Source organism: Oncorhynchus mykiss, chromosome 3 (genome assembly GCF_057628025.1).
Source record: "Oncorhynchus mykiss isolate SJ-2025 chromosome 3, ASM5762802v1, whole genome shotgun sequence".
NCBI lineage: Eukaryota > Metazoa > Chordata > Actinopteri > Salmoniformes > Salmonidae > Oncorhynchus > Oncorhynchus mykiss.
The window spans coordinates 96,220,947-96,242,430 of record NC_143024.1 but is presented as its reverse complement, the minus strand read 5'-3'; the positions used below and the strand labels follow the sequence as shown (position 1 = coordinate 96,242,430).

The window sequence follows — 21,484 nt, the reverse complement described above, 5'->3', positions numbered from 1 at the left end:
TAAGTATTTGCCCCACTGTATGTATGTATATAGGTATGTGTATGTATATATGGGTATATGTATATGGGTATATATATGTATATATGGGTATATATATATATATATGTAAATATGGGTATATGTATGTATATATGGGTATATGTATGCATGTGTGTATGTAAATGGATATATATATATATTTACCCCAAAAATATATGGGGGATTGGAAATTATGCAGACAATTACATTGATGGAACCAATATTCTTTCCGCAATATTAAGCTGACCCACCCCTGAAAATAAAATATAATATAATCCATCCACCTGACAAGTGTGGTATATCAAAAAGTTGATTTAAACAGCATGGCCATTACACAGGTGCACCTTGTGCTGGTGACAATAAAAGGCAGTTTTGTCACACAACACAATGCCACACACAATGCCACATGTCTCAAGTGGAGGGAGAGTGCAATTGCCATGCTGACTGCAGGAATGTCCACCAGAGCTGTTGCCAGAGAATTGAATGTTAATTTCTCTACCATAAGCCGCCTCCAACATTGTTTAAGAGAATTTGGCAGTACTTCTAACCGGCCTCACAACCGAAGCCCACGTGTAACCACGTCAAACTCATTCTGACTGGCTGGGCCTGGCTGCCAAGTGTGTGGCCCAGTCATGTGAAATCCATAGATTAAGGCCTAACAATTTCTTTATATGAACTGTACCGCAATAACATCTTTTAAAATGTTGTATGTATGCATTTAGATGTTTGTTCAGTATAATTCAACTACTGACAACCCTCCCACTTGCTGGCCACCGGCAAAATCCTTTTCAGTCAATAGGGGTTTGAGTACATTTATCTAAAGCTAAATCCCGTTTAAATTGGGTGTAACTTGAATTTATAATTTTCTCTAGAATATATGGAGAGAAGTGTTCAGAATATTAGAGATCAAAACAGAAAGTAAATCATGTATTAATATGTCATGTAAATACACACATTCATCTCCTGTTCAGCACCAATTGAAATACTCTGATCTTGTATATTATTCAGGAAATCTGAATAATGAAAAGACAGGATTGGAAAGCCTTTAATATATATTAAATATATAATATTATATCATATTTAATATATTCACCAAATATATTGGTGAATCAAAAATAGTGGTTTGATTCATCCTGAAAGCTGACATATTAAATTGTTCAATCCATGAAATATTGGAAGGTGAGAAAGTGTGTAGTTGGAACAGTAGTCCTGTAAATCAACACTAATAATCCTCATGTGACTGTGACGACAACGGTCCAGTTGTTGTTAGACCAGGTTTAAACTGCTATGTAGGGTCAGAGTTCCCATAATGAATCCAATAGGCTACGAATGATTGGCCAACGTGTAATACGCCTAATAAGATCCACTAATGCAACTACACAGATTAGACAGGAGAAAGAAAGGTCAACTAATAATATAATGGAATTATGATAAATGTAAGGAAACTAACACTAAAGTGATAACTGATGGTGGCTACCGGTAGTGGCTAATATTTAACACGATACAAACTTAAAAAAATACAGTGAAAAGACTGGGCATAAATTAAAACATTCTAGAAATCATGAATCAACTTGTTTGGCTATCATGGCTACAGAAGCCTATAGCTTGGGTCTGATCACCCCAATCCACAAAAGTGGAGATAAATTTGATCCCAATAATTACTGCGGAATCTGTGTCAACAGTATCCTCGGGAAAATCCTTTGCAGTATCATCAACAGCAGACTCCAACATTTCCAACATTGAAAACAATGTCCTGAGCAAATTTCAAATTTGCTTCTTACCAAAATACCTCACAACAGACCACGTATACAACCTGCACACCCTTATAGACAAACAAACAAAACAAAAGTTTACTCATGTTTTGTTGATTTCAAGAAAGGTGTACAAACTGATGGAAAGCGGTGTTGGGGGGGAACCTAGAATTGTATAAATATTCAATATTATAAAATCAATGAACACAAACACTAAGTGTGCGGTCAGAACTGGCAATAAACACACATTTCTTTCCACAGAGCTGTGGGGTGAGATAGGGATGCAGCTTGAGACCCACCCTCTTCAACATATATCAATGAATTGGTGAAGACACTAGAACTGTCTGCAGTACCCGGCCTCACCCTACTCTGAAGTCAAATGTCAACTGTTTTCTGATGATCTGGTGCTTCTGTCCCCAACGAAGGAGGGCCTACAGCAGCACCTAGATCTTGTACAACTGACTAGGTATCCCCCTTTCCTTTCTGCACAGATTCTGTCAGACCTGGGCCCTGACAGTGAATCTCAGTAATTCAAAAATAATGGTGTTCCAAAACAGGTCCAGTTGCCAGGACAACAAATAAAAATTATATCTAGACAAAGATTTACACCTACCTCGGCCTAAACATCAGCGCCACAGGTAACTTCCACAAGGCTGTGAACATTCTGAGAGACAAGGCAAGAAGGACATTCTATACCATCAAAAGGAACATAAAAGTTGACATCACAATTAGGATCTGACTAAAAATACTTATACGGCCATGTTTTCATAAACCTCACTGTGGAAAAGGTACCATGTCGATATGCTTCAGTTTGCTGCCATATGACTGGTTACACATTTGTCTCCAGCGATCATAAGGTAAAATAGATCTGAAACAATTGTCTTATATGTTTACAATCTCCCGGTCCTAACAGCTCGCTCATTTACCTAGTTCTTATTAATAGCAGTGGATTCGAAAATAGTGTTATTTCTATCAGAAAAAAAATAATGTTTTTGCACTTGGAATTGACAGGTTGCTAGACCTTAGTCATCGTTTCATCACACAAAGGTGGTGGAATTATGAGGGGAATTAAGTCAAGGTCAGAATAAGGTGCATCTATAGACACTAGAGGTCGACCGATTAATCAGAATGGCCGATTAATTAGGGCCGATTTCAAGTTTTTATAACAATCGGTATTTTTGGCCGCCAATTTAAAAAAATATATATATATATTTTTTTTTATCCCTTTATTTAACTAGGCAAGTCAGTTAAGAACACATTCTTATTTTCAATGACGGCCTAGGAATGGTGGGTTAACTGCCTTGTTCAGGGGCAGAACGACAGATTTTCACCTTGTCAGCGCGGGGGATCCAATCTTGCAACCTTACAGTTAACTAGTCCAACGCAATAACGACCTGCCTCTCTCTCGTTGCACTCCACAAGGAGACTGCCTGTTACGCGAATGCAGTAAACCAAGGTAAGTTGCTAACTAGCATTAAACGTATCTTATAAAAAACAATCAATCAATAATAAATCACTAGTTATAACTACACATGGTTGATGATTTTACTAGTTTATCTAGCGTGTCCTGCGTTGCATATAATCGATGCAACGCTGGGGGATGATTTAACAAAAGCGCATTTGCGAAAAAAGCAATCGTTGGACGACTGTACCTAACCATAAACACCAATGCCTTTCTTAAAATCAATACACAGAAATATATATTTTTAAACCTGCATATTTAGCTTAAAGAAATCCAGGTTAGCAGGCAATATTAACCAGGCGAAATTGTGTCACTTCTCTTGCGTTCATTGCACGCAGAGTCGGGGTATATGCAACAATTTAGCCAGCCTGGCTCATTGCGAACTCATTTGCCAGAATTTTAAGTAATTATGACATAACATTGAAGGTTGTGCAATGGAACAGGAATATTTAGACTTATGGATGCCACCCGTTAGATAAAATACCAAATGGTTCCGTATTTCACTGAAATAAATGTTTCCGGATTAGACCATATCAATGACCTAAGGCTTGTATTTCTGTGTGTTATTATGTTATAACTAAGTCTATGATTTGATAGAGCAGTCTAACTGAGCGATGGTAGGCAGCAGCAGGCTTGTAAGCATTCATTCAAACAGCACTTTCGTGCGTTTTGCCAGCAGCTCTTCGCAAGCACAGCACTGTTTATGAGTTCAAGCCTAATGGCTGGTGTAACCGATGTGAAATGGCTAGCTAGTTAGCGGGGTGCGCGCTAATTGCGTTTCAAACGTCACTTGCTCTGAGGCTTGGAGTAGTTATTCCCCTCGCTCTGCAAGGAGCGATGGGTAACGCTGCTTCGAGGGTGGCTGTTGTCGATGTGTTTGTGGTTCGAGCCCAGGTAGGGATGGAAGCTATACTGTTACACTGGCAATACTATAGTGCCTATAAGAACCTCCAATAGTCAAACGTATATGAAATACAAATGGTATAGAGAGAAATAGTCCTATAAATACTATATTAACTAAAACCTAAAACCTCTTACGTTGGGATATTGAAGTCTCATGTTAAAAGGAACCACCAACTTTCATATGTTCTCATGATCTGAGCAAGGAACTCAAATGTTAGCTTTTTTACATGGCACATATTGCGCTTTTACTTCTCCAACACTTTGTTTTTGCATTATTTCAACCAAATTGAACATGTTTAATTATTTATTTGAGGCTAAATTGATTTTATTGATGTATTATATTAAGTTAAAATAAGTGTTACATTTTTTTAAAATTTTTATTTTAATTTTTTTTTTTTTTAAATCGGCCGATTAATAGGTATCGGCATTTGGGTCCTCCAATAATCGGTATCGCCGTTGAAAAATCATAATCGTTCGACCTCTAGTAGACACACCTTCATTTGTATATATTTACACCCCAAACAAATAGCGCGAATATTATGCTGAAGTTCAAGGTAAGAATACGCGTAGGGGGAAAAGTGCATAAAAAAGGGAATTGCATTCCATTTACTCGGGAATACCTTTCATATGGAACGTACTCGGGTGGGAATACCTTTCATATGGAACGTACTCGGGTGGGAATACCTTTCATATGGAACGTACTCGGGTGGGAATACCTTTCATATGGAACGTACTCGGGTGGGAATACCTTTCATATGGAACGTACTCGGGTGGGAATACCTTTCATATGGAACGTTCTCGGGTGGGAATACCTTTCGTATGGAACGTACTCAGGTGGGAATACCTTTCATATGGAACGTACTCGGGTGGGAATACCTTTCATATGGAACGTTCTCGGGTGGGAATACCTTTCATATGGAACGTACTCGGGTGGGAATTCCCCCCTATGGGAATACCTTTCATATGGAACGTACTCGGGTGGGGATACCTTTCATATGGAACGTACTCGGGTGGGAATTCCCCCCCCATGGGAATACCTTTCATATGGAAGGTACTCGGGTGGGAATACCCCCTATGGGAATACCTTTCATATGGAACGTACTCGGGTGGGAATTCCCCCCTATGGGAATACCTTTCATATGGAACGTACTCGGGTGGGAATTCCCCCCTATGGGAATACCTTTCGTATGGAACGTACTCAGGTGGGAATACCTTTCATATGGAACGTACTCGGGTGGGAATACCTTTCATATGGAACGTTTTCGGGTGGGAATACCTTTCATATGGAACGTACTCGGGTGGGAATTCCCCCCTATGGGAATACCTTTCATATGGAACGTACTCGGGTGGGGATACCTTTCATATGGAACGTACTCGGGTGGGAATTCCCCCCTATGGGAATACCTTTCATATGGAACATACCTGCCAAAGGCCATGTTTTTGCACAACAAAGACTACACACTTTAACATTATTTTTCTAAATTGAATTTGATCTGTAAACTATTTATTATTGGCCTAAATTAATCAAATAGTTTGCTAATAGAACAGACAACACTTTAAAAACAAGCTCTAGTATGATGCAGTACACTTGGCAGACAGCTATGTTGTCAGTTTATTCATAGACCCCACAGAGTGAAAAGACATGTCATTTTGTGGTGAAAGGTTCTGATGATCTAGATGTTCTGTTTCCACAGATCAACAAAAGATGCAGGAATTATGAGAAAAGAATGAGAAGAGAGAGAAGAGAGAGGAGGGAGAAAGAGAGAGGAGGGAGAAAGAGCTTATCCTATCGATTATTAAGTACACAGAGAGTTGAGGACACTCAGGCTTTAAACACTTCCTGTCTGCCTGTCTTCCCATCTGAAAGCAAATAAAGTAACAATGAAGGCTCTTTCTCTCTGTGTCTTTTGCAGGATGCCGATGAGCCCTGTATCTCGATTTACAGCGCATTTGGAAAGTGTTCAGACCCCTTGACTTTTTCCACATTTTGTTACGTTACAGCCTTATTCTAAAATGGATTAAATAGCTTTTTCCCCCTTCATCAATCTACACACAATACCCCACAATGACATCACAATACCCCATAATGACATCACAATACCCCACAATGACCTCACAATACCCCATAATGACATCACAATACCCCACAATGACATCACAATACCCCACAATGACATCACAATACCCCACAATGACATCACAATACCCCACAATGACATCACAATACCCCACAATGACATCACAATACCCCACAATGACATCACAATACCCCACAATGACATCACAATACCCCACAATGGCAAAGCAACATCAGGTTCATAGAAATGTTTGCAAATGTATAATAAAAAAATACAAATATCACATTTACATAATTATTCAGACCCTTTACTCAGTAATTTGTTGAAGCACCTTTGGCAGCGATTACAGCCTCAAGTCTTCTTGGGTATGACGCTACAAGCTTGGCACACCTGTATTTGGGGAGTTTGTCCCATTCTTCTCTGCAGATCCTCTCAAGCTCTGTCAGGTTGGATGGGGAGCGTTGCTGCACAGCTGTTTTCAGGTCTCTCCAGAGATGTTCGATCGGGTTCAAGTCCGGGCTCTGACTGGACCACTCAAGGACATTCAGAGACTTGTCCTGAAGCCACTCCTGCGTTGTCTTGGCAGTGTGCTTAGGGTTGATGTCCTGTTCGAAGGTGAACCTTCGCCACAGTCTGAGGTCCTGAGCGCTCCGGAGCAGGTTTTCATCAAGGATCTCTCTGCACTTTGCTCCGTTCATCTTTCCCTCGATCCTAACTAGGGTTGCAAAGGGTCGGAAAGTTTACGGAAATTTTCCATGGGAAGTTAAGCCCGGACATTTTGCTGAAATTCATTCAAAAAGGTTAGCTTATAACAGTGAACCTTTTTGTGGGATACACACAAGGCAATTCTAGGTGTTGTGGCATATTTTGGTTAAACCCCAATCCATTGGAATTGCAACCCTCTGCATGCACAGTGCATTCTGCCATCACATGTATTTCTCAAGATCTTGCACACTAATGAGATGCTATTCAGCCCACACTATTACACTGTCTGAGCCAAGGACTACATGCTTTCTGGTGCGTTTTGATTACAATACTGGGCGGGGTGAATATATTTTATGACATACATGCATTTTTTTGTTAACTAGTAAATAGTAGCCTACAGCAAAGTTTAAATCATTTCTAACTTGTTAACAATTTCTGCTAGTTAGTTTTTGCTACCATGTGGGTTTTAGCTTGCTTGAGCCTGCTAACCGAGGAGTGTTAATTCACCTGTTTCCATACATTTCATTTAAAAACATTCTTACATCTTACAAAGGAGTTGTTTAATCTAACTGCTTAACTATTTATCTGTACATAGAACTGTTTTTTTCCCTTTTTTAAAATCTTTACAAGAAAATACCATGGGAACTATCTGATGTGTGGAAACATTTCACGGCAGCTAATGTAGAAGGAAAATCTGTGTACATTTGCAAATACTGTGCCAAATCATGTGAAACTAACAAAGATGCAGAATCATCTGGCCAAGTGCATAAAGTTCCCTCAGCGCTCACAACAAGCAACCTCTGACAAAAGTCCCTCTACTTGTATTCAAGGAAACATGATGCACCTGAGATCAATTTAGAGTCTCGTAGTAAAGGGTCTGAATACTTATGTAAATAAGGTATAAGGTTTTTTTTGCAAACATTTCTAAAAACCTGTTATCGCTTCGTCATTACAGACTTGCCTAGTTATATAAAGGCTACATTTAAAAAAACAAAATATATATTTATACAGGGTATTGTGTGTAGATTGAGATGTTTTAATTTTTTTTATCCATTTAGAATAAGGCTGTAACTTAACAACATTTGGAAAAAGTCCAGGGGTCTGAATACTTTCCGAACGAACTGTAAATCCAGGCTCAGTGAGGAGCCAATCACAACTCCAATAAGGGGTCAGGTGCCAATGTCAGATGGGGAGCCGGACCCTCTGTCAGCACAGTGGAATGTAGTGTAGGTCACCCTGACTCCCACTAAGTGATCTACACACACACTTCACAATACACACAGCTCTCCCCATCATAGCAATGCAAGTTTAAACTGTGACTACATATATAAACAAATAAACAGAAACACTCGGTCAGACACAAAAATGCACTGAGATATGCAGAGGTATGATTTGCACATTTTTATTCAGTTTAAATGCATTTTAGGTTTTTATTTTCCCCCGTTACAGCAATGTATCTAAGAATATTGTTGACTTTACAGAGCTCCTTTGACCTTCAGTTAATAATGTTTAGGTTGTTTTTCACCATTTATCTTGTTGTTCTTGACCTGAAATTAAGGACAGAACTGTTTAAATGCTGCTGATGTCACTTCCTGTTGACAGACATAAAAGGCAGCGGTATGATTATGTAGTACACATGTTTACCTTCCACTCTACACAACGTTGTGTATGATGTAGTACACACATTCACCTTCCAGTCTACACATCATTTCAGTTTGGCTGATCTCTAATGACCTCAATGTGGATTGTAGATTTCTAGGTACTGACTTACTAGATGAACCAATGGGCATGCCTGGTTTTAACCAAACAACACACAGACAGACAGATCACCACAGCCAGATGTGGTCTTAGTTCATGCTACAGCCTCTTCTTACTACTAAGAATGTAAAAACTAGTCCGTTCCCAACCACAACCACGGAAAAACACTGGTTGGAAAGAAAATGGCTCCTGCTGAAAAGAGAAGACTATACTCTGTCTGCTTTAATCAACTAACATATTAGATCAACTTCCAAATATTGTTTTAAAACGAGAGATAGAGGCTTTTGGCACGAGCCCATAAGCCATCAGCAGTGAGTGAGCTGTGCATCATGGGGGGTGAGTCAGTAAAATTGGAAAGCATTTTTAGGACTATACTTTCTTCCTCATATTGTAGCCTACACTGTCTCCACACACCTAGGCCGGGCTATTGATGGATTCAAGACTACACTGTGGTTTCAGAACAACTGGGAACTCTGGGGGAAAAAAACTAGGATTGAATCAGTCATTTTCAGGTCGGAAAGTCAGAGCTCTAGAAAGAGGCCAGAGTTCCTAGTTGGATGACCGTTCAAAACTCATCCCCCCCCCCCCCCCAGTTGTTTTTATCACGCTGAAGTTGGAAGTCGGAGATTTGCCAGCTCCGAGTTCTCAGTTCTTTTGAAAGCAGCATCAAAAACAAATTATGCCAAAGTCTCCAGTCTGGTAAAATGTCAGGAATGGCATGAAATGTGTTTATAAAGAGGCAGTTCCTGCACCCAAGGCTACTAAAAATGTTTTTCCATGTGTGCAACTCCTGTAAGTTCCTCTACTGCTCTATGCCACAAATGTGATCTGCATGCAATGCTTTTTGTTAATAACTTTTTGTTCTCGGTACCTCAGAACTCCCCAGGTCACCCCCCTCTTGAGCTCACTTTTTGTTCCGGCACCTCTCGATCTATAAATGAAACACTGGCCACAATATTCCTTTCCCTTACTTAATAAAGCAACCCTGGTCAGAGCCAGAAAGGACCATAGGAGCCAATCTCCTGTTTCTGTATCGAGGCAGCTTGATGTACAATAACAACCCCCTGGAACAGGGCGGTCACAGGGCATATGGGCCGGCATATGGAATAGGGTGCAATTTGGGACCTAATGACATTAAAAGAGAAGGCATTAGTGTGAAACAACAATGTGCGTGTCAAATGGAATGCCGTTTGGGTCACTGCGTGTCAAAAAAAATAAGTCAAATGACTTGTTGACCAATCAGGACCTGAATATGACTGCAAGTCACATAATAATTGAACATTCATCACTTAAAAAAGTAAACTAAACATTTACTTCACTAGGGTAGGGGGCAGCATTCAGACTTTTGGATGAAAAGAGTGCCCAAATTAAACTGCCTGCTACTCAGGCCCAGACGATAGGATATGCATATAATTAGAGGATTTGGATAGAAAACACTCTCAAGTTTCCAAAACTGTAAAAATAATGTCTGTGAGTATAGCAGAACTGATATGGCAGGCGAAAACCCGAGGAAAATCCAACCAGGAAGTACTATTATTTAGAAAGGCTGTTTTTCCATTGAAAGCCTATACAAAGACTTAGGACCCAGTTCACGAGCTCTATGGCTTCCTCAACATGTGACCAGTCTTTAGGCATTGTTTCAGGTCTTTACTCTGAAAAACGAGGGAGATACAGCACTTTCAAATCAGTGGCCAGTGGAAATCTTCATTCATCAGCCATACGTCTGATTGTGAACGCACCTTTCTTGTTTCTCCTTTCCTATTGACGAAGCTTATGTCCGGTTGAAATATTATTGATTATTTATGACAAAAACAACCGGAGGCTTGATTTTAAACATCGTTTGGTATGTTTCTACTAACTTTTATTGTACTTAAAAAAAAAACTTTTTATCTGGAGTGTACACGCCTTCTATTACTGGACAAAACTGAGGTTTTTGGTCATAAAGAGGGACATTATCGAACAAAACAAACATTTATTGTCTAACATGGAGACCTGGGAGTGCCACCTGATGAAGATCATCAAAGGTAAGTGATTCATTTTAATGCTATTTCTGACTTTTGTGACACTCTCCTTGTTTGGAAAATGGCTGTATGGGTTTCTGTGGCTAGGAGCTGACCTAACATAATCGCATGATGTGCTTTCGCCGTAAAGCATTTTTGAAATCTGACACAGCGGTTGCATTAAGGAGAAGTTTATCTATATTTCCATGAATAACACTTGTATCGTTTACCAATGTTTATGATGAGTATTTCTGTAATTTGATGTGGCTGTCTGCACTTTCACCGGATGTTTGTTTGAGACGATGCATTTCTGAACATAACGCGCCAATGTAAACTGAGATTTTTGGATATAAATATGAACTTCATCGAACAAAACATACATGTATTGTGTAACATGAAGTCCTATGAGTGCCATCTGATGAAGATCAAAGGTTAAGTGATTCATTTTATCTCTATTTCTGCTTTTTGTGACTCCTCTCTTTGGCTGGAAAAATGGCTGTATGGTTTCCTGTGACTAGGCGCTGAACTAACATAATCGCATGGTGTGCTTTCGCAGTAAAGCCTTTTTGAAATCAGACACTGTGGTTGGATTTACAAGAAGTCTTTATCTTTAAAACGGTGGATAATACTTGTATGTTTGAGGAATTTTAATTATGGGATTTCTGTTTTGAATTTGGCGCCCGGCAATTTCACTGGCTGTTGTCGAGGTGGGACGCTACCATCCCACTGGTGCAGGAGAGGTTAATTACACTACCACTCGTATGCTGTGTTTTAAAGAAACAATAAGAAACCTGCACACTGCTCTTTAATGAGCTTTACGTATCGGCCTTCGTCTGAGCTTTTGTGAGTTTTTTTTAAATTAGCACCGTTATGTAGACCTAGCCCCGCCCACATCCGTTCCATCGAATGGGATTGAAGTCGAGGGGAAAACAAATATAACAATATGCATTTCATAAATATTCTAATAAAGTGTGTACCTTATACATATCAAACACGTCTGTTAAACCACAATGAGGACATCGACCGACCGAGCAAAGTTTTCATCAATCATTGGGTACAGCGCAAGAAAAACGTCAAGAGTAAGTGAGCTTGTCTTGCGCATGTAAATTCAGAGCACACAACATTCTATAATATAATTGTGTCATTTAACGTGTCAAATTAAAAGTGTATCTTTTTTGACCCAAACGGCGTTCCGTACGTCCACCCTCAGTCAGGAGCTACATGGCTATCTGGTCTGGTCTAGAGATGCTGCTAAAACATTCACTTCATTCTAGAATATTTTCTGTCACGTGACCTGGCTGTCCTAGCACTTCCTGTAGTTTAGTGTACTTTCTGTCTGTCTGTCTGCAGGGCCAAAGGAGGCCCTTGGAGACAGGAGCTGCAGCTGTATACGCAGACAGACGGACAGCTAATGTGACCTAAAGAGACAGAACAGGTTAGACCCGTCACCATCAACATAACAGACAATCGTACAGCTTGACCTTCATTGTGCACCGTTTTGTCCAATCACAGCCATGACCATCTGAGAGGATCATTAAAACATAAGCCAATCATCTGCCTTTTAACCATTTTGCAAAACATCTTGAATAGAATTAACACAATGTATCTGTGAACTCTACAGACAGATGGATGGACAGAAACAGGCTGTGTCTGAAACAGCAAGCTATTCCCTATATAGTGCACTACTATAGACCAGAGCCCTATTCTCTATATAGTGCACTACTTTAGACCAGAGCCCTATTCCCTATATAGTGCACTACTATAGACCAGAGCCCTACTATAGACCAGAGCCCTATGGGCCCTCTGCACTACGTAGGGAATAGGCGGCCATTTCAAACACAACCAAATGGGGGGTGTTAGCCTGGTCTGTCTGTCCCACATCCAACTACACCAGTGTCTGTCTGTCCCATATCCAACTACACCAGTGTCTGTCTGTCCCATATCCAACTACACCAGTGTATGTCTGTCTGTCCCAAATCCAACTACACTAGTGTCTGTATGTCCCCAATCCAACTACACTAGTGTCTGTATGTCCCATATCCAACTACAGTAGGGTCTGTCTGTCTGTCCCCAATCCAACTACACTAGTGTCTGTCTGTCCCAAATCCAACTACACTAGTGTCTGTCTGTCCCATATCCAACTACAGTAGTGTCTGTCTGTCTGTCCCATATCCAACTACACCAGGGATCCTCCCTGTATACTGCTCCTATACACACACACACACACACGTCTGTCTCTACACTAGCTCTGGTCCAGGGTGTTACGTGTGGCTTGCTGAAGCTGAACCTGCCACACGTAACACCCTGGACCAGAGCCATCTCCACATCAACCCTGGTCTCTACTACTCCCTCTCTACTACTCCCAGTTCATATTCACTCACTACGCTTTAAAAACGTAACTTTAAAATAATAATATCTTTCAGGTATTAAATAATCTGATATAAAAACACAATTTACCCCCCTCCTCCTCCCCCCCGCCCCACATGACATCCCTCCCAAACCCCAAACGGTACCTGTTTATATTGTGTTATAATTCAATGCAAAGCGGCACAAACACGTGGAAAAGCTTGATAGGTGGTTTGGCTCGCTCTCTTTTCATAGAGTTATTATAACGTAGACAGAGTAAAGGAATAACAATCTGGGATTACAAGGAACAAGATTCTTCTTCTAGCTCAGTCCTGTCTGTGTGGCATGAGAGAAGAGGAGTGAAGAGGAGACGGGCTGAGTTCAGGGTCGTATTCATTAGTGTTCACCGTAATTAAACGTTTTTGCAACAAAAAAGAGTTTCTTATTGAACAAGTTCAGGTAGTCCCTCAGTCCCAGTTTCGGTCCTTTTTCTTCCGTTTGGTGTCTAGTGAATACGACCGTGGCCTGGGGGAGAGCGGCCTGTGGGCTCCATATAGCCTGTAGCCTGATTGGGTCTTTAGGCTGTATTCAGTCTGTAGCCTGTAGCCTTGATGGGTCTTTAGGCTGTAGTCAGTCTGTAGCCTGATTGGGTCTATAAGCTGTATTCAGTCTGTAGTCTGATTGGGTTTATAGGCTGTAGTCAGTCTGTAGTCTGATTGGGTCTATAGCCTGTAGTCAGTCTGTAGCCTGATTGGGTCTATAGGCTGTAGTCAATCTGTAGCCTGATTGGGTCTATAGTCTGTAGTCAGCCTGTAGCCTGTTTGGGTCTATAGGCTGTAGTCAGTCTGTAGCCTGTAGCCTGATAGGGTCTATAGCCTGTAGTCTGTAGCCTTGATGGGTCTATAGCCTGTAGTCAGTCTGTAGCCTGATTGGGTCTATAGCCTGTAGTCAGTCTGTAGTCTGATTGGGTCTATAGCCTGTAGTCAGTCTGTAGCCTTGATGGGTCTATAGCCTGTAGTCAGTCTGTAGCCTGATTGGGTCTATAGCCTATAGTCAGTCTGTAGCCTTGATGGGTCTATAGCCTGTAGTCAGTCTGTAGCCTGATTGGGTCTATAGCCTATAGTCAGTCTGTAGCCTTGATGGGTCTATAGCCTGGGTAGCTAAGCCCTAGTCCTCATCTTTCCCCTGCTACCTCCTAGCTACCACTCTCCCGTCAGTTTGGTGCTTTGGTCCCGTTTGGGCGGGGCAGGGCGCGGCCCCCGCCGTAACGTTGCATAGCCTGAGGACATGTACCCGTGGCCCCCGACCTGTCCACCCCTCTGCTGGTCCAGCAGCAGCTCTGGGGGAGGAGGGGGGAGGGCCATGTCGTCCATGGAGACGGGCTCCAGCCGGGAGGAGCCGTGCCGCGTGAGGGAGCCGTGCCGCGTGATGGACTTCCTCTTCAAGGTCCGGTTCAGGTCCTCCAGGAAGTTGGGTTGGACCGAGGAGAGGGTACCGCCCCCCTTAGGTACCCCGGGGGAGGTGGGGGGCAGGGGACAGGCAAAGGGCGGGGGGGACAGGGGTAAGGGGTCTTGGACCGTGTTGCTCCGGGACAGCCTGTGCAGTGTCGGAGGCGGAGTCTTCTTCAGAGACTGGGTCTTCCATGATGATTGGCTGACGGGGTGGGAGATGGGCGTGGCCTGCGGTTGGGGGTTGACGACTGCGACCCTGGGGGCCCCCGGGTGGAGCTCAGAGAGGAGGGGGGGCAGTGGGAGCAGCTCAGAGTCGGGAGGAGGTGGGGGGAAGTAATCGAGCTCTGAAGGAGGAGAGGGGAAGTCTCCACTGGGCTGGCAGTGCTGCCCTGTCTGTAGACCCTGGAGGGCTAGAGGGAGAGCTGACAGGTTCAGCTTGCCTGGTTTAGGAGGAGCAGGAGGCCCCAAGTCCTTAGCAGGAGATCCAGAAGAGGAGGCAGCAGAGGAGTTGCAGGAGCCGAGGGCAGGCTGGGCGAACTTACTGACCAGAGACTCCACCTTCTTAGGCTGCCTCTGGACCTGGGCCTCTTCCTGGTACTCCCCTGAGGAGTTAGACTTGATGGAGGAGGCGCGCTGGGGGGTGGGAGGAGGCCCCCTCTTTCCGAAGGAGCCGGTTGAGGTGGAGGAGGGAGACTTCTTAATAGGAGAGCCCATCTTGGCAGGGGCGAGAGGGGGAGGAGCGGGGGTGGGGACAGAGTGGGGAGGAGGGGGGAAGTCCAGGCTGTCCTCAGGGGGAGGAGGGGGGAACTCTGGGGACTGGGGGGGGATCTGACCCCCTGGCTGCCATCTTGGTTTGGTCTTGACGGCCGGGGGGGACTGGGGTGGCAGGGGGGCTCCGGGGAACTGGTTGACTATCTGTTTGACCAGGGAGGGGGTCGGGGAGATTGGGGCGGACAGGGGGAGGGTCTTAGAGGAGAAGCTGTGCTGTTTGGGCATGGTGGGAGGCGGCTGATTGGGTGAATGGCCTGTCGAGAAGCTCTGCTGCTTTTTCATTGGACCAGAAGGAGGGGATGGTGAGACTGGGGACAAGGGGATCCCTGGACCAAAGGTCTTAGGAGCGGTCTGGGGTGGGAAAACACCAGAGAAGGTTCTGGGAGGTGCAGGGGGTGACATGGGGGGGGAGAGGGCAGGAGGAGGAGGGGACACAGGTTGGCCATCCAGGTCGGAGAAGTCGTAGTTCATATTGGGGAACTTTTGGGCCAGGAACTGCTGCAGCCCGGTGTTACTGAGAGGGGGGCACTGGTGGTCCTCTTCTGGGGGAGGAGGGGGGGGCAGGGTTTGGGCCTGGGGGGGAGGAGGGGGGATGAACTGAGGAACAGGGCTGGGGGGGCCAAGCCTCAGAGAGGCCATGGCAGAGCCTGGAGAAGGCATGGAGCAGGGGGGAGGAGGAGGGGGAGGGTTGTGGAGAGTGGAAGCCAATGGCATGGTGTTGTAGTTGGGTTTGACAGACTGGAGGGGAGGGGCTGGAGGGCCTTGCTGCTGCCCCATTGGCTGGACATTGTAATGATTGGCAGTCTGGTTGGAGCCACCCTGCAGGCGGGCAATGGTGCTGTACTTAACGAACAGGGTGGGGGCAGCCTGGTGAGGGGGGTTGGGGAGAGGGGGAGGTGGAGGAGGAGGAGGGGGAGGGTCGGGGGGAGAGGGCGAGGATTCAGGGGAGACACTGGTGTAGCTAGTTCGGGATGGGGGGGCTGACTGGTGCATGGGGGGCAGCGTCAGAGGGTAGGGTCTGCTCACTGACTCCATCCTCAACTAGAAAGAGAGAGGACAAGAGAGAGCCAGAACGAGAGAGAGAGAGAGGGAGAGAGAGGGAGAGAGAACAAGAGAGAGGGAGAGAGAACGAGAGAGAGGGAGAGAGAACGAGAGAGAGGGAGAGAGAACGAGAGAGGGAGAGAGGGAGGGAGGGTAAGAGAGAGAACGAGAAAGAGGGAGAGAGGGAAAGAGATAACGAGAGAGGGAAAACAGGAGAGAGAACGAGAGGAAGATTGAGAGAAGGAGAGAGGGAGCGAGAGAAAACAAGAGAGAGAAATCTGAGTTAGATTATGATATAGAAGTGGTTACATTAATACTATTAAAATGGTAGGAAGCAAACATTGTTATTTTAAACTGCCAGACTGGGTAAAACACTGGAAGACATTAGTGTCCTATTTTGGTAGCACTGCATTGATGCATAACATTCAGCAGACCACAACAGACCACATGTACATTCAACAGACCACCTGTACATTCAGCAGACCACAACAGACCACATGTACATTCAACAGACCACCTGTACATTCAGCAGACCACCTGTACATTCAGCAGACCACCTGTACATTCAACAGACCACCTGTACATTCAGCAGACCACCTGTACATTCAACAGACCACCTGTACATTCAACAGACCACCTGTACATTCAACAGACCACCTGTACATTCAACAGACCACAACAGACCACCTGTACATTCAGCAGACCACCTGTACATTCAGACCACAACAGACCAACTGTAGATTCAACAGACCACCTGTACATTCAAAAGACCACAACAGACCACCTGTACATTCAACAGACCACCTGTACATTCAACAGACCACCTGTACATTCAGCAGACCACCTGTACATTCAACAGACCACCTGTACATTCAACAGACCACCTGTACATTCAGCAGACCACAACAAACCACCTGTACATTCAGCAGGCCACCTGTACATTCAACAGACCACAACAGACCACCTGTACATTCAGCAGACCACCTGTACATTCAGCAGACCACAACAATCCACCTGTACATTCAGCAGACGACAACAGACCACCTGTACATTCAGCAGACCACAGCAGACCACCTGTACATTCAGCAGACCACCTGTACATTCAGCAGACCACCTGTACATTCAGCAGACCACCTGTACATTCAGTAGACCACCTGTACATTCAACAGACCACCTGTACATTCAACAGACCACCTGTACATTCAGTAGACCACCTGTACAATCAACAGACCACCTGTACAATCAGTAGACCACCTGTACATTCAGCAGACCACCTGTACATTCAGCAGACCACCTGTACATTCAATAGACCACCTGTACATTCAATAGACCACCTGTACATTCAACAGACCACCTGTACATTCAACAGACCACAACAGACCACCTGTATATTCAACAGACCAGAACAGACCACCTGTACATTCAGCAGACCACAGCAGACCACCTGTACATTCAACAGACCACCTGTACATTCAACAGACCACCTGTATATTCAGCAGACCACAACAGACCACCTGTATATTCAACAGACCACAACAGACCACCTGTACATTCAGCAGACCACCTGTACATTCAGCAGACCACCTGTACATTCAGCAGACCACCTGTACATTCAGCAGACCACCTGTACATTCAACAGACCACCTGTACATTCAACAGACCACCTGTATATTCAACAAACCACCTGTACATTTAATAGACCACAACAGACCACCTGTACATTCAACAGACCACCTGTACATTCAGCAGACCACAACAAACCACCTGTACATTCAGCAGGCCACCTGTACATTCAACAGACCACAACAGACCACCTGTACATTCAGCAGACCACCTGTACATTCAACAGACCACAACAATCCACCTGTACATTCAGCAGACCACAACAAACCACCTGTATATTCAGCAGACCACAACAGACCACCTGTATATTCAACAGACCACAACAGACCACCTGTACATTCAGCAGACCACCTGTACATTCAGCAGACCACCTGTACATTCAGTAGACCACCTGTACATTCAGTAGACCACCTGTACATTCAACAGACCACATGTACAATCAGTAGACCACCTGTACATTCAACAGACCACAACAGACCACCTGTATATTCAACAGACCACAACAGACCACCTGTACATTCAGCAGACCACAGCAGACCACCTGTACATTCAACAGACCACCTGTACATTCAACAGACCACCTGTATATTCAGCAGACCACAACAGACCACCTGTATATTCAACAGAACACAACAGACCACCTGTACATTCATCAGACCACCTGTACATTCAGCAGACCACCTGTACATTCATTAGACCACCTGTACATTCAGTAGACCACCTGTACATTCAGTAGACCACCTGTACATTCAACAGACCACCTGTACATTCAACAGACCACCTGTACATTCAACAGACCACCTGTACATTCAGCAGACCACCTGTACATTCAGCAGACCACCTGTACATTCAGCAGACCACCTGTACATTCAACAGACCACCTGTACATTCAACAGACCACCTGTACATTCAACAGACCACAACAGACCACCTGTACATTCAACAGACCACCTGTACATTCAACAGACCACCTGTACATTCAACAGACCACAACAGACCACCTGTACATTCAACAGACCACCTGTACATTCAGCAGACCACCTGTACATTCAACAGACCACAACAGACCACCTGTACATTCAACAGACCACCTGTACATTCAGCAGACCACCTGTACATTCAACAGACCACAACAGACCACCTGTACATTCAACAGACCACCTGTACATTCAGCAGACCACCTGTACATTCAACAGACCACCTGTACATTCAACAGACCACAACAGACCACCTGTACATTCAACAGACCACAACAGACCACCTGTACATTCAACAGACCACAACAGACCACCTGTACATTCAACAGACCACAACAGACCACCTGTACATTCAACAGACCACCTGTACATTCAACAGACCACAACAGACCACCTGTACATTCAACAGACCACCTGTACATTCAACAGACCACCTGTACATTCAGCAGACCACCTGTACATTCAGCAGACCACCTGTACATTCAGCAGACCACCTGTACATTCAACAGACCACCTGTACATTCAACAGACCACCTGTACATTCAACAGACCACCTGTACATTCAACAGACCACAACAGACCACCTGTACATTCAACAGACCACCTGTACATTCAGCAGACCACCTGTACATTCAACAGACCACAACAGACCACCTGTACATTCAACAGACCACCTGTACATTCAGCAGACCACCTGTACATTCAACAGACCACAACAGACCACCTGTACATTCAACAGACCACCTGTACATTCAGCAGACCACCTGTACATTCAACAGACCACAACAGACCACCTGTACATTCAACAGACCACCTGTACATTCAGCAGACCACCTGTACATTCAACAGACCACCTGTACATTCAACAGACCACAACAGACCACCTGTACATTCAACAGACCACAACAGACCACCTGTACATTCAACAGACCACAACAGACCACCTGTACATTCAACAGACCACAACAGACCACCTGTACATTCAACAGACCACCTGTACATTCAACAGACCACAACAGACCACCTGTACATTCAACAGACCACAACAGACCACCTGTACATTCAACAGACCACCTGTACATTCAGGAAAAAAACTAAACAAATGGCAACTAAAGAGTAGAATTGGACTTTAAAAACACACGACTGACAACACACATCACAAGGAAATGTCCTCCTGCACTCTGACCAAGAGACATATTTAGACTGTAGACCCATCAGTGTTCGGATGTGATACCCAGACAGGATACGGAAGCACACACAAGCCAGGGGAGTAGTGAAAAACGCGAACACAGTAATTAGGATACACAGTAACACAGTAACACACCAGTGCTGTATAGTAACACAGTAACACACCAGTGCTGTATAGTAACACAGTAACACACCAGTGCTGTATAGTAACACAGTAACACACCAGTGCTGTAGAGTAACACAGTAACACACCAGTGCTGTAGAGTAACACAGTAACACACCAGTGCTGTAGAGTAACACAGTAACACACCAGTGCTGTAGAGTAACACAGTAACACACCAGTGCTGTAGAGTAACACAGTAACACACCAGTGATGTGTAGTAACACAGTAACACACCAGTGCTGTGTAGTAACACAGTAACACACCAGTGCTGTGTAGTAACACAGTAACACACCAGTGCTGTAGAGTAACACAGTAACACACCAGTGCTGTAGAGTAAGACAGTAACACACCAGTGCTGTAGAGTAAGACAGTAACACACCAGTGCTGTAGAGTAACACAGTAACACACCAGTGCTGTATAGTAACACAGTAACACACCAGTGCTGTATAGTAACACAGTAACACACCAGTGCTATAGAGTAACACAGTAACACACCAGTGCTGTATAGTAACACAGTAACACACCAGTGCTGTATAGTAACACAGTAACACACCAATGCTGTAGAGTAACACAGTAACACACCAGTGCTGTATAGTAACACAGTAACACACCAGTGCTGTATAGTAACACAGTAACACACCAGTGCTGTAGAGTAACACAGTAACACACCAGTGCTGTAGAGTAACACAGTAACACACCAGTGCTGTATAGTAACACAGTAACACACCAGTGCTGTAGAGTAACACAGTAACACACCAGTGCTGTATAGTAACCCAGTAACACACCAGTGCTGTATAGTAACACAGTAACACACCAGTGCTGTATAGTAACACAGTAACACACCAGTGCTGTAGAGTAACACAGTAACACACCAGTGCTGTATAGTAACACAGTAACACACCAGTGTTGTATAGTAACACAGTAACACACCAGTGTTGTATAGTAACACAGTAACACACCAGTGCTGTAGAGTAACACAGTAACACACCAGTGCTGTATAGTAACACAGTAACACACCAGTGCTGTATAGTAACACAGTAACACACCAGTGCTGTATAGTAACACAGTAACACACCAGTGCTGTATAGTAACACAGTAACACACCAGTGCTGTAGAGTAACACAGTAACACACCAGTGCTGTGTAGTAACACAGTAACACACCAGTGCTGTAGAGTAACACAGTAACACACCAGTGCTGTAGAGTAACACAGTAACACACCAGTGCTGTAGAGTAACACAGTAACACAC

At 44.1% G+C, this 21,484-nt stretch overlaps 1 protein-coding gene across 3 annotated transcripts in view; it reads right to left on the bottom strand.

The window, feature by feature from the left end:
* Positions 1-8,303: 8,303 nt before the first annotated feature.
* LOC110520666 (ras-associated and pleckstrin homology domains-containing protein 1) overlaps positions 8,304-21,484 on the bottom strand; it is a 148,821-nt gene continuing 135,640 nt past the window's right edge. For all 3 annotated transcript variants that reach the window (XM_036975351.2, XM_036975352.2, XM_090230500.1), the window contains one exon: positions 8,304-16,284. In XM_036975351.2, coding sequence (XP_036831246.2) covers positions 14,221-16,284 — 2,064 coding nt within the window. In that variant the 3' untranslated portion in view covers positions 8,304-14,220. The remainder of the gene's footprint in view (positions 16,285-21,484) is intronic.